A 13231-nucleotide genomic window follows, 5' to 3' on the forward strand; every position below is an offset into this window, starting at 1 on the left:
TGTGTTGAGATGATACATGCCTGTGGCTGTCACCCTCGAGGTCGCTCCTTTTCAGATCCTTTTGCCACTTCTCACACCAACTCACAGATCATTATTCTGCAGCAATCTTTTGTAAGAGGTACCCCAGAGTATACACTAATGGCAGCCTGCTCAAGCCCTCTTGGGTGCAGTTCTTCCACAGCAACTATAAATCACATGGATTGATGAGAACATATTGCCCTGAAGACAGAAGTCTGCTCATTTGTCCGTCACCAGAGGTAAGGCGTTTAACTTTCTTGCCATTTTGTCAAGGGTTACCAGTACTGTTGGCTGTGATTTCTCTCCTATATGGTCCATGGAAGGAGATGCATTAACGGGACAAAAAAAGGAGCAGCCACATTCATGAATGTCATACCGACCCATCTAATCAGTAAGGCAGAGCTCTCCTGATAATGCAACTTTAACTACACTTTAAAATGTATTGTTACAAAGAGTGCATGATTACATAATACTTTTTTATATTGGCTCTTTGTTAAGAGGTTCATGTGCAGCCCACATCTTTTCTGAATCCAGGGTCACAAATCAAATTCATATTTAAAATATATCTCTGGTAAAAATAACAAGACGTAAATAAGTATCTGGGGATTGTTTTCCATTTGTTGGAAGTTTGTCTTTGCATTTATGAAGCCCACTTTTTCTAATAGACAGCAATGTGAGCAGCATTAGGAACAAGATAGGAACCTATCCTGGTTGAGAACCAGACATTAGGGAACAAACATCACGTTTCCTAGAATCCAAATCTGCTTAGTGATTTACAGGAAAATAGAATGAAGCAGTCTACCCTGGCAACACCGGTGGAACAAGGCACGAGACAATCTTGGACAGGATGCTAGTCTATTGTAGGGCACGTTCACAGTGTGGCAATGTAGAGACATCGGTCAACCAGCACATCTGTAGTATGTGAAAGCAAACCAAAGCGCTCACAGGAAACCCATGAGGAGAACATTCAGACACTTCACATGAACCATATTTGGGAGAAGACTCCTTGGCAGCGGCTCTAATCTAGTGAGGAGTGATACAACATACAGTTTTACTAGAGCGCCTATAAAATTTGCTTTGCATGTGATTTCTCAATGGTGACATGAAAAACTCACTGAAATGATACTTCATGGGCTATTGAAATTGTTTTGGTTTGGAAATGATGAAGTTTTCCCCCCTAAGGGTTGTTTATTCCTCAGCTGCCCACGGTTCCACGGCTCCTCCTGTTTAGATCCATGCCACATCATGACACTACCTGTCTGCACATTTACGCTGGCAGTTTTAACTCACACCACATATTTAGGGGAAGAGCTAATTAATATTATGGGCAACACTGGAAGTTGATTAATTCAATATTCAATTAATTACATGTATATACTGTAGTGCTCTTCTCACTACTTAAAGCACTTTTTATAGACAAAGGAAAGTCACTTCAACCATCTCCAATGTGTAGCACCCACCTGGATGATGGGACGGCAACCATGTTTGGGTGGCAGTGCGCTCACCACACATTAACTGATAGGTAGTGAAGGGGTGGGAAAGACAGATAATTAGAGACAGGGAAATGATTAGGGGGCCAAAATGACTAGGCAATGGTGGGCAATTTAACCTGGACATCAGGATGCACCCTACTCTTTACAGAGGATGCCCAGGGATCTTTAATGACCACAGAGAGTCAGGACCCCAGTTTTATGTCTCATACAAAGGACGGCGCTATTTTTACAGCATTGTGTCCCCGTTACCACACTGGGGCATTGTGATCTACATTCAGACTACAGGGTAGGGGCCCCCCGCTGGCCTCACCAACATGTCTTCCAACTGCAACCCAAGTTTTTTTTGCTTGGTCTCCCATCCAAGTACTGGTCGGACCTGAATATCTTTGCATCCAGTGGAGTATCTGTTCTGAAATGCAGGTAAGATAAGATGACAACCTTCAATGCAATGGCAGCCAATACCTTACCAGTACACTCACCTCATATTAGTTATTAGATGGTGAAGGTGTGAGAGAGAGAGCCAATTGGAGACAGGGAATTATTAGAGGGCCAGAATGGGTGAGACAGTGATGGGAACTTTAGCCAGGACATCTGGAAACATCTTACTCTATTCAAAGATGTCCAGGGATCTTTAATGACCACAGAGAGTCAGGACCCCAGTTTTACATCTCATCTGAAGGATTGCTTCATATTTACAGCACAGTGTCCCCCTGTCGCTGCACTGCGGTGTTGGGATCCACACACAGACCAAGCACCCCCTGCTGGTCTCTTTCAGCTTCAACCCAAGCTTTTTCCTAGATGGTCTCCCATCCAAGTACTGGCCAGGCACAAATATGCTTAGCTTCAGGAGAATGACCTGCTCTGAAGTGCTGATGGTATGGCTGCTAAAATCACTTGGGGCCGTATGCCCAGGCCAGTGGATTTTAGCAGTGGCGAAAGGCTTGAAGATATTTGCTTCAAGCGCCCCTCTGTTTCCATGTAGCGTGCCATAATAATTTATACCATCCTTTCGCACATGGAGAAGAAGGTTGCTGATGGGATGAAAATATTTGTGCTAATGTTGGGGTTTTCACTTATGGTAAAACAGAACAATTTGTTTTGCAAAATTTGTTGCAAAGTGAAATTCTATGTTTTGCTGCCAATTCAATGTCACATGAATTGTTGTGTTAATCATTAGTCTAAATACTGTTCTAATGATGTAAAAAACAAATAGAAAAATCTTAATCAGGCACCACTGGAAAAGAGTGTGCTGCTAAAAGAGTGTGCTACACATGACAGGACTCCATTAGCTCTCACTTCCACAGCTTATTGGGCATCCAAGTAAGAGGACCCCAAACCTGGCCCTCTCTAATAGTTGCTGTGGTGCCATCAGCCTCTGAAATGTCTGCATTCAACCCAATCAGGAGGGGATCTATTTTTCTTGACAGCACTTGTGTTGTCTCCTGGATGGCTCTTTCTTTTCCCCCAGTGAGAATGAGCATTTGATTTTTGTGCTTTGGTTCAACACCACACAGGCACAGCCATCTGTCCATCACATTTCCATGGACCAGTCTGTCTGTCCATCCATCCATTCAGCTATTCACAAACTAATCCAGTTCAGGATAACAAAGGATGAAACTTACCATATACTCTCATTGGGTCAGGAGTTACTTTGCACATCCTTTATACTCTTGCTTTGTTTGTTTGTTTGTGTATTTTGTTACTATCTTTGAAGGATCAACATATTAACTTTAATTTTTTTGACTGTATTTTTGTGATTTTGTTATAACCTTACAATTTTTTCATCCATCCATCCATCCATCCATCCATCCATCCATCCATCCATCCATCCATCCATCCATCCATCTTCTTAATGCACACGCACACGCACACACACATCAGGGACCACTTTAGCATCACCCATCAGCCTAACCTGCATGTCTTTGGACTGTGGGAGCAGACCGGAACACCTGGAGGAAACACCGGGCAGACACGGGGAGAATATGTAAACTCCACGAAGGGAGGACATGGGACATGAATTCTAGTCTCCCTGTTCTGAGACAATTTTTTTTTTTAAATTTGTACTATTTTAATTTGGGGGGGATCAGTATATGTGTTTTTTTATTTTAATTTTTAGTTATTTTTTATTTTTTAATTTTGTTACTGTTTAACTTTGTTTTCGTTGTGTGATTTTTATTGACTTTTAATACTATTGTTTTTACTTTTTATTACTTTGCTTTTTTTACCACATGAGTATGGGTTTTTATCTTTTATATTTGTTCAACTTTTATTTGTTTTACTTGTTTAATTCTTTAATGATTTACTTGTCTGCGATGGGCTGGCGCCCTGCCCGGGGTTTGTTTCCTGCCTTGTGCCCTGTGTTGGCTGGTATTGGCTCTGGCAAACCCCCGTGACCCTGTAGTTAGGATATAGCGGGTTGGATAATGGATGGATGGATGGATGGATGATTTACTTGTTTACTTTTTATCTTTATAAACTGTTGCAGTATGTTTTTGTTCATTTTTAATTCTCCATTTGAACAAGTGCGGTGCTGAGGTGTCACCCATTGTATGGCTGTGCTGGGGTCCTAATTTGGGATCCTGAGATGGTTTGTCGTGTAGTGGGTGCGGCAATGTGCTGTATCAGTGCATTTAAGATTGAAGAGTTTTATTCATGAATCACACAGTTATACAGGTACAACGTGTAGTGAAATGAAAGAGCTAGCCTACTCAACGAAAGAAAACACACAATAGAAGAAAATAATAAAATTAAGAAGATAATAACATTAACTATATTAGATAAAATTAGCTAAGTTAAGTTAAACTAGGTCGAGATTAAGTTAAAATCAGAATTCTGAAAGAGTAGAAAGTATAAAGTGACTGTGCAGTAAGTGAAAGTGAGTGTGCTATGAGTTTTGACTTTGAATGTTTGTTGGCACATCAGGGTCCTGATGGCACGAGGGTAAAAGCTCCTCTTGAGTCAACTCAGCTGCTTGCCTGAGTTGAGCGGGTTGAACAGTCTATTACTGGGGTGGGTAGAGTCCAGAATTATTTTAATTGACCTGGTCCTGCAGCGCTTGGTGTAGATGTCCTGCAGAGAGGACAGTGCTGACCTTAAGATGCGCTTCTGCTGAACGCAGCACTCTCTACAGAGCTTTGTGATCCTGGACTGAGCAATTCCCAAACCATAATACATACAGTAATAGTCAATACAATTAGCACACTAGCATCCACATGGCCCAGGCATCAAAGATTACCTACAAGTCATCACTTCAAATATTTTGCCCCTAAATCTGGAGGCAGTGAGGATGCTGCCTCTGGATTGACTGCTGCTCGTCCTCACACAACTGCTGAGATGTCCTGTTTGTTGGGATTCCGTGTCCTTCTTTATGCTGCTTAAATTTACTGTCAGGTTTTGTTCCATTACCTAATGTTCTGTTATGTTGTTATATTCTTTTCTGTTCTGGTATCTTATGTTATGTTAGGTTCTGTTACGTGATTTTCAGGTCTGTGCTGCTATATTATGTTAGGTTACATTATGTGATGTTTTGTTCTCTTTTGTTTTGTTCTGTTACATTCCATTACGTTATGCTCTGTTCTGTCATGTTGTATTATGCTTTGATCTTTTATGTTCTGTTATGATATGTTACATGACCCTTCCTTGTTTAATGTTAGGTTATGTTCTCCTATACTATTATCTGTTGTTATATTCAGTTATGTTGTGCTATATTCTGTTATGTTCTGCTATATTACGTTACTTTCTGCTATGTTCTATTACGTGATTTTTTATTTTGTGCTGTTATGTTTTGTTCTCTTCTGTTGCCATATCTTATGATATGTTACACTATGTTCTGCTCTGTTCAGTTACATCACATTACGTTCTCTTCCATTATATTTAGTTATGTTCTGTTTCTTTCTGTTCTGTTCTGCTATGTTATATTAACCTTTAAGTTAATTAACCTTCTGTTATGATCTGTTCTCTTCTGCCATGTTATGTCTTGTTATGTTATGTTTAGTTATGTTATGTTACATTACATTACATTCTGTTTCGTTATGTTACATTATGTTCTTTTATGTCATGTTGCCTTTTTTTCATGTTATATTTTGTTCTATTCTGCTGTGTTACGCTACTTTACATTATGAAGCTTTGAGAAAACGGCAGTAAATTTTGAGAAAACTGCAGTAAAAAGCAATGCTGCATTTATGCCACACTTGCTCCATAGCCTCTGACATGAAAATGAAGTTAAAAATTTTAAATACGCACAAAGTAGGATAAAAAGAAATCTCACACTCTTGCTGTTTAAGTCAATGTTTCTTTTTTCTTTATTTAATCTGTCGATTTCTCCTTTGCCTGACCTTCTCATTAGATCCTCTCCTCTGAAGTAACAATGGACACCAGAGCGATCATGAAAGCCACCGGCTTTGTTGTCCTCACGCTGGTCAGTATCCCAAGCAACTTGATTATTTTCTGTGCCTTCCTGCACACCCAACTGGCAGATGGGAAGCTGATGCCTGCTGACGTTATCCTGTGCCACCTTGTTTGGGCTAATCTGATGGTAGCATTTTCTCGGAGTATCCCACAGACACTCTCAGCCTTCGGTAACAAGAACCTCTTTGATGACATTGGCTGCAAAATTGTAATCTTCTGGTTCCGTGTTTTCCGAGGTCTCTCCATAAGCCTGACATGTCTGCTGAGCACATACCAAGCAGTTGTCATTGCTCCCGCCACATCCAAGTTGGCTCTACTCAAACTCAAATTGCCCCAGTACCTGTTATTGTTGCTTTTCCTTCTCTACCTGTTTTGTGGGGTGACCAGTGTGAACCCAATAATCTTCACAGTGGCTTACCTCATCAATAACACAATTCCTCCTTACACCTTCAACTTGGAGTTCTGCTTCACGCCGTACCCTGACTACCCAACCTTCATCGGACAAGGCTTCACCAACTTCCTGCGAGATTTCATATTTATAGTGCTGATGGCAGTCATGAGCGCCTACATCCTGATACTCCTATATCGCCACAGCCAGAAGGTTAAGCACATTCGGAGCTCAGACCGCGGCCATTCAGGAGCCAGAGCAGAAACCCGGGCCTCCCAGGTTGTGGTCACTTTGGTTATACTCTATGTCATCTTCTTTGGAGTTGACAATGCTATTTGGCTCTATTCTCTGTCAACGGTTAGGGTGGCGGTCCTGTTGTCTGATATCCGTATCTTCTTTGCCACCCTGTATACGTCAGTGTGCCCAATTGTTATCCTCCTCACCAACCCTAAAGTCAAATCCAAACTGAGACCCATCAGAGCTGCACAAGACAGCCAGTTAAAGGAAGCCTCCATGTCAAACACATGAACATCAGCTTGGAAAGAGTTCTACTGCAAAGGTGGACATTCAGACACACAATCAAAAGCTTTGGCAATTAAATATAAATGAGAATAACTTTCCAGCAAAAGTGTAAAAAATTAAAAATAAAAGATATCAGTTGTGCTGCAGCAGAGGTTGAGTCATGGAAAAGGGGCTACAAAAATAAAATGTATTAATATATTTATTAATAAAAAGTAATAAATGAACACTGCTCCCTCTCATTGTGTCCAGTGGCACAACACCTTTGGGAAAAGTGCTTCCCAGTTCAAGGTGCAAAGGAAATATGTAAAAAATAAAATCACAATAAATATACATTTTAACAGCGAGTCATTTGTTTTATGTGTTTTTAGGTTTTTCAGAGGCATGTGTGAGGGGCACTATATAAAATGAAGCAATTGAACTGAGGTGAATGATCTGTTAAGAGGAGAGAAAAAGGAGTTTGTAGCAATAATTTATTTTATTCTGCATTTTTATTACAGTCTTTTTGTGAAAGGCACGCAGTCAGGTCCAAAAATATTTGGAGAGTTACACAATTTTCATAATTTTGGCTCTGTATGCCACCACATTGAATTTGAACCAAAGTAATCAAGAGGTGATTGAAGTGTAGACTTTCAGGTTTAATTCAAGGGGTTTAACAAAAATATTGTATGAGCTGTTTAGAAAAAAACAGACAGTTTTATATATGGACCCCCTTTTTTCAGGGGCTCAAAAGTATTTGGACAAACTAACATAATCACAAATATAATGATCATTTTTAGTATTTGGTTGAAAATCCTTAACAGTCAGTGACTGCCTGAAGTTTGAACCCACGGCCATCTCCAAGTGTTGGGTTTCCACCCTAGTGATGCTTTGCCAGGCCTTTACCACAGTTGTTTGTTTCTTTCTGCCATCAGTTTTGTCTTCAGCAAGTGAACTGCATGTCCAGTTGGGATGAGGTCAGTTGATGACTTGGCCATTAAGAATATTCCACTACTTTGATTGAAGAGCACTTGATTTGCTTTCCATCTCTGCTGTGAAGTATCATCCTATCAGTTCTGCAGCATTTGGTTAAATCTGAGCAGACAGTACAGCACCCTGTACACGTCAGAATTCATCCTGTTACTTCTGCCAGCAGTTGTATTATCAATAAACACCAGTGACCGACTTCCATTGGCACTCACACATGCCCATGCCAGAACACTTTCTCCACCATGTTTCACAGATGATGTGGTATTCATCAGATCCTGAACTGTTTCTTCTCTTCTTCATACTCTTCCCTTTCCATCATTCTGGTATACATTGATGTTAGTTTCCTTTGTCCAAAGAAAATTGTTCCAGAACTGGACAGGCCTTTTAAAAATATTTTCTGACAAAGCCTAATCTGTCCTTCCTATGCTTGAGGCTCACCAGTGGTTTACACTTTGTGGTAAACCATCTGTCTTTACTTTCATGAAGTCTTCTCTTGATTGTAGAATTTGGCAGTGATAGGTGTACCTTCTGGGGATTGTTCTTGGTTTGGCCAAATGTTGTTAAAGGGGTTATATTTCACCAAGAAAAGAATTTTGTAGTTATCTCAGTTGTCTTTTGTGGTTGTCCAGACCTTCTAGTGTTGCTGTGCTCACTAGTGTGTTCCTTCTTTTTAAGGATGCACCAAATGGTTGATTTGACCACACCTGGTGTTTCTGCCATTTCTCTAAAGGGTCTCAGCTTAATGATGGACTGTTTTTACTTGCATGGACAGCTCTTAGGACATCATATTGAGAGGTCACAGTGACAGCTTCCAAATGCAAAATCCACACATGGAATCAACTACAGACCTTTTACCTGCTTAACAGTTAATGAAATAATCAGGGTTCTGCTCCCACCTGGCTAAGGAACAGCTTGCCAGTCAAATGTCCAAATACTTTTGAGCCCCTGGAAATGGGGGGATATGCAGTGAAATGGATGTCATTCCTAAACGGCTCATATGATATTTTTGGTAAACCCCTTAAATTAAAGCTGAAAGTCTACACTTCATTCACATAATGATTGCTTTATTTCAAATCCATTGTGGTAGCATACAGAGCCAAAATTATGAAAATTGTGTCACTGTCCAAATACTTATGGACCTGACTGTATGTAAAATAAGGTTTAATATATTACCAAATGCTGCAGCAGTTGCCATTTAAGTAATATATTCTGCTATTTTTCTCAAGGGTTTTAAATGAATATGAAACAAAGAACATAAATTTAATAGTGATTCAAATCAATCCAGTCCATTCCTTTTATTTTGTACTTCTGATTCCAAGTGCTTAGAATGAAAGAGGCTATAAAATAAATATTCAGGCATGCAAGAATGACTTTGATCAATAAGAACATGTATTTTGTTTGGAAAGAAACCGAGTCTGCAAAAATAAAGTAGACAATACAACTATACAGTATTTACAGTGAGGGAAACTGACTGTGCCCCTTCTGGTACCTGGGCCATAAAAGGGTGACCATCCAGAAGAAGGCAGCACTTCTTACCTAAGTGACCCTGGTGAAGAAGCTCCACATTCAAATACTGTCTGATGAGGCCACTGAAAGAGATGTAGCCACATTGTTTTTGTGGCAGTATTTTCTGTTTCTTTTGTGCACCATCGTGCGTGAAGTTTACTGAAAAGCCTTAAGTAAACAGGGATTGCTGGAGTGGCACCCCAAAATTTACCTAAGAATCAGAGTAGATAGATAGATAGATAGATAGATAGATAGATAGATAGATAGATAGATAGATAGATAGATAGATAGATAGATAGATAGATAGATAGATAGATAGATAGATAGATAGATAGATAGATAGATAGATAGATAGATAGAAGTGGCCTGGTACTCACTGCTATGCAGTACTGGCACCTAGTCCAATTTTAACATTTGGTACAGTCATCTTTTTTAATACACCATTGAGTCCTACAACCCAGGCACTTCAAACAAGTGTTAACGCATTGTATCCCAGCACTCACAGCTTCACAGAAGACTCGTCGAATGTCACTGTATTGCCATAAGAAGATAACTTCCATTATTATGGCTCCACTTCAAGCGCCAGCCAGCCAGACAGACAGACAGACAGACAGACATGTTGCAGAAACTAGTGTTTGTAAGCCAATCCCAAACTCAGATAATCCTAACAAAGAAACTAATGTTTCATTAATGAAATTAGTAATAAACATAAGGCTACAGGGTACTGGCAAACCAAAATGTACAAAACAAATCAAATGATAAAGAAACCCCTCACAACCTCTCTAGGCCTAACTAAACAGGCTCATCTTGTCCCTGTGTGCTGGATTGACTGTTTGCTCTCTTGCCTTCCGGTCGGTAACTTACAGAAAAGTTCTCTCCTGTCCACTCCATCTTTTTCCTCTCTTCATCTTGGTTTCTCTTTCTGTCACAAATTGAGCACATGACAACTCCTTCCTCCTGAGGCCATACACCTTTGGAAGTCTCTCTGGAAGTGACATTTATCTTTGGCTGTGAGACCACGTCCAAGAAACAAAGAGAGACAGAGAGACAGTAAGTAGGCATGAGAGTGCTGTTGGGACGTCTTTTAAACCAAATATGTCAGTGAGCTACCCTAACTGACAGACAAGTCATGCAGGTACAGAATTAAAAACAACAGTAAATACTTCTCCATCCATTACTGAAGTCTGAAACTTGCTTAACTCCCTGGTCCCTCTGCCTAGAACTACCCTAGAGACCTCCAGGTAACTCTGATTTTCTAAATGTTAGCACTTCAAGTTCAAGTTGAGGTTTACTGTCATGTGTACATATTGTAGCACACACTATACATAGCACTATGTATTCTCTGTCTCATCAGAACAGTTACAGGCTTGGCCTGCCCAGGTCACCTTTTCATAGTAATGGATAGCAAGGAGTAATAAATCTGATATGGGGGCCAGCCTGGACTGAGCAAACACAGGAACTACAGCGTTTGGCTCTCCTCAACACTAATGTTCTAACTATTATAATGCCCTGACCAAAAGAAATAGTGCCCTTGTTGGCGACTGCCTAAGGTCCCTGGCAAGGCCACCACAGATAGCCAGTGCATAGCCCAACAGTGGCCACAGCACCCTATATTGTAAATACAGCATATTAATATGTAACAACAGTCATGTAACATTATTATATATGAAAGACAATTAAATGTGCCATATCAGGAGGGATGTGGACCTCTTTTGACTAGAAGACATGAATTGTTAGCCTCCAGAGCTTGACCGTAAGCCCCGCCGACTGTGCATGTAGCTTATACTCTATGGTGAACCTGGGAGGGCAGACTATGAATCTCTTAGAGTCGGCTCCCTCAGAAAAGTTGCTTCTGGATTCATTGTTAGTGTCTCCTCGGACTCCCAATTGTATTTCTCTTTTGCTAATTTGAGTGTGACATCTCCCCCAAGTCTTCTTTGTGGATTGCCTAACTGCTCCCATCAGAGTTAAAAGATACAGCATATGATGACTAGAAGCAGAGGCCAAAAAACGATCATCAAATAAGCAAAACACTACAGGGATGAAGGGGTCTGCCAGTAGCACATTCCTGGCCTAGCGGTTAGGGGGAAGGACTGTAAAGTACAAGGATGTCAGTTCAGTCCACACCGAAAGGTTCAATCTGTGAGTTTTAGTAGATAGATAGATAGATAGATAGATAGATAGATAGATAGATAGATAGATAGATAGATAGATAGATAGATAGATAGATAGATAGATAGATAGATAGATAGATAGATAGATAGATAGATAGATAGATAGATAGATAGATAGATAGATAGATAGATACTTTATTAATCCCAAGGGGAAATTCACATACTCCAGCAGCAGCATACTGATAAAGAACAATATTAAATTAAAGAGTGATAACAATGCAGGTATACAGACAGTCAATAACTTTGAATAATGTTAACGTTTACCCCCCTCCCCCCCAGGTGGAATTGAAGAGTCGCATAGTGTGGGGGAGGAACGATCTCAGTCTGTCATTGTAGCAGGACGGTGACAGCATCACTGAAGCGGCTCCTCTGTCTGGAGATGATACTGCTCAGTGGATGCAGTGGATTCTCCATGATTGATAGGAGCCTACTCAGCGCCTGTCGCTCCACCATGGATGTCAAACTGTCCAGCTCCGTGCCTACAATAGAGCCTGCCTTCCTCACCAGTTTGTCCAGGCGTGAGGCGTCCCTCTTCTTTATGCTGCCTCCCCAGCACACCACCACGTAGAAGAGGGCGCTCGCCACAACCGTCTGATAGAATATCTGCAGCATCTTATTGCAGATGTTGAAGGACACCAGCCTTCTAAGGAAGTATAGCCGGCTCTGTCCTTTCTTACACGGAGCATCAGTATTGCCAGTCCAGTCCAATTTATCATCCAGCTGCACTCCCAGGTATTTATAGGTCTGCACCCTTTGCACACAGTCACCTCTGATGATCACAGGGTCCATGAGGGGCCTAGTGAGTCCCATCACTGGTCAGGGCTCCTGGAGTAGTATAATGGAAAAAGCTGCACCCTATACAAGCGATTTTTAGTTTCATTGTATTGGAATTTTGATCAAAATAAAGATCAAAGTGACTTTATTAACACTAAAACACAGTTATACAGTCTTAAACAGGAGAGCCTAGTGGGAGCTGGGTGGTCTCATGGCTTTGGAACCCCTGCAGATTTTTTTTTCTTCAGCCCTCTGGAGTTTTTTTTGTTTTTTTCTGTCCTCCCTGGCCATCAGACCTTACTTTATTCTTTGTTAATTAGTATTGCCATCCATCCATCCATTTTCCAACCCGCTGAATCCAAACACAAGGTCATGGTGGTCTGCTGGAGCCAAAGGCACAAGGCAGGAACCAATCCCGGGCAGGGTGCCAACCCACTGCAGGACACACACAAACACACCCTCACACCAAGCACACACTAGGGCCAATTTAGAATCGCCAGTCCACCTAACCAGCATGTCTTTGGACTGTGGGAGGAAACCGGAGCGCCCAGAGGGAACCCACGCAGACACGGGGAGAACATGCAAACTCCACGCAGGGAGGACCCAGGAAGGGAACCCGGGTCCCCAGGTCTTCCAACTGCAAGGCAGCAGCTCTACCCACTGTGCCACCGTGCCGCCCTAGTATTGCCTAATTTTTATATTTTTTCTTTTTTTCTTTCTTCATCTTGCAAAGCACTTTGAGCTACATCATTTGTATAAAAGCATGCTATACAAATAAATGTTGTTGTTGTCGTTAAACCTGACAACACACACACTGTACATTAATGCCATATTTAAAAGTTAAAGCAGGTGAAATGCAATTCTGTATTTAAAAGTTGATGTGGAGTTTCAAAGTAGAGGAGTATGGAGGAATATTTCAGACAAAATCATATTAAATACACTGTTTAATAAATGTATTGTGAAATGTGACAAAAAATTATTAA

General features: G+C 40.9%; 1 protein-coding gene across 1 annotated transcript; it reads left to right on the top strand.

The window, feature by feature from the left end:
* Window positions 1-232: 232 nt before the first annotated feature.
* Window positions 233-6856, top strand: LOC114649237 (olfactory receptor class A-like protein 1). The gene is made up of 2 exons (XM_051924834.1): window positions 233-257; window positions 5857-6856. The coding sequence occupies exon 2, from the start codon at window positions 5878-5880 to the stop codon at window positions 6832-6834; it is 957 nt and encodes a 318-aa protein (XP_051780794.1). The 5' UTR covers window positions 233-257; window positions 5857-5877; the 3' UTR covers window positions 6835-6856.
* Window positions 6857-13231: the final 6375 nt, after the last annotated feature.

This window comes from Erpetoichthys calabaricus, chromosome 3 (assembly GCF_900747795.2).
Source record: "Erpetoichthys calabaricus chromosome 3, fErpCal1.3, whole genome shotgun sequence".
NCBI classification, from domain to species: domain Eukaryota; kingdom Metazoa; phylum Chordata; class Cladistia; order Polypteriformes; family Polypteridae; genus Erpetoichthys; species Erpetoichthys calabaricus.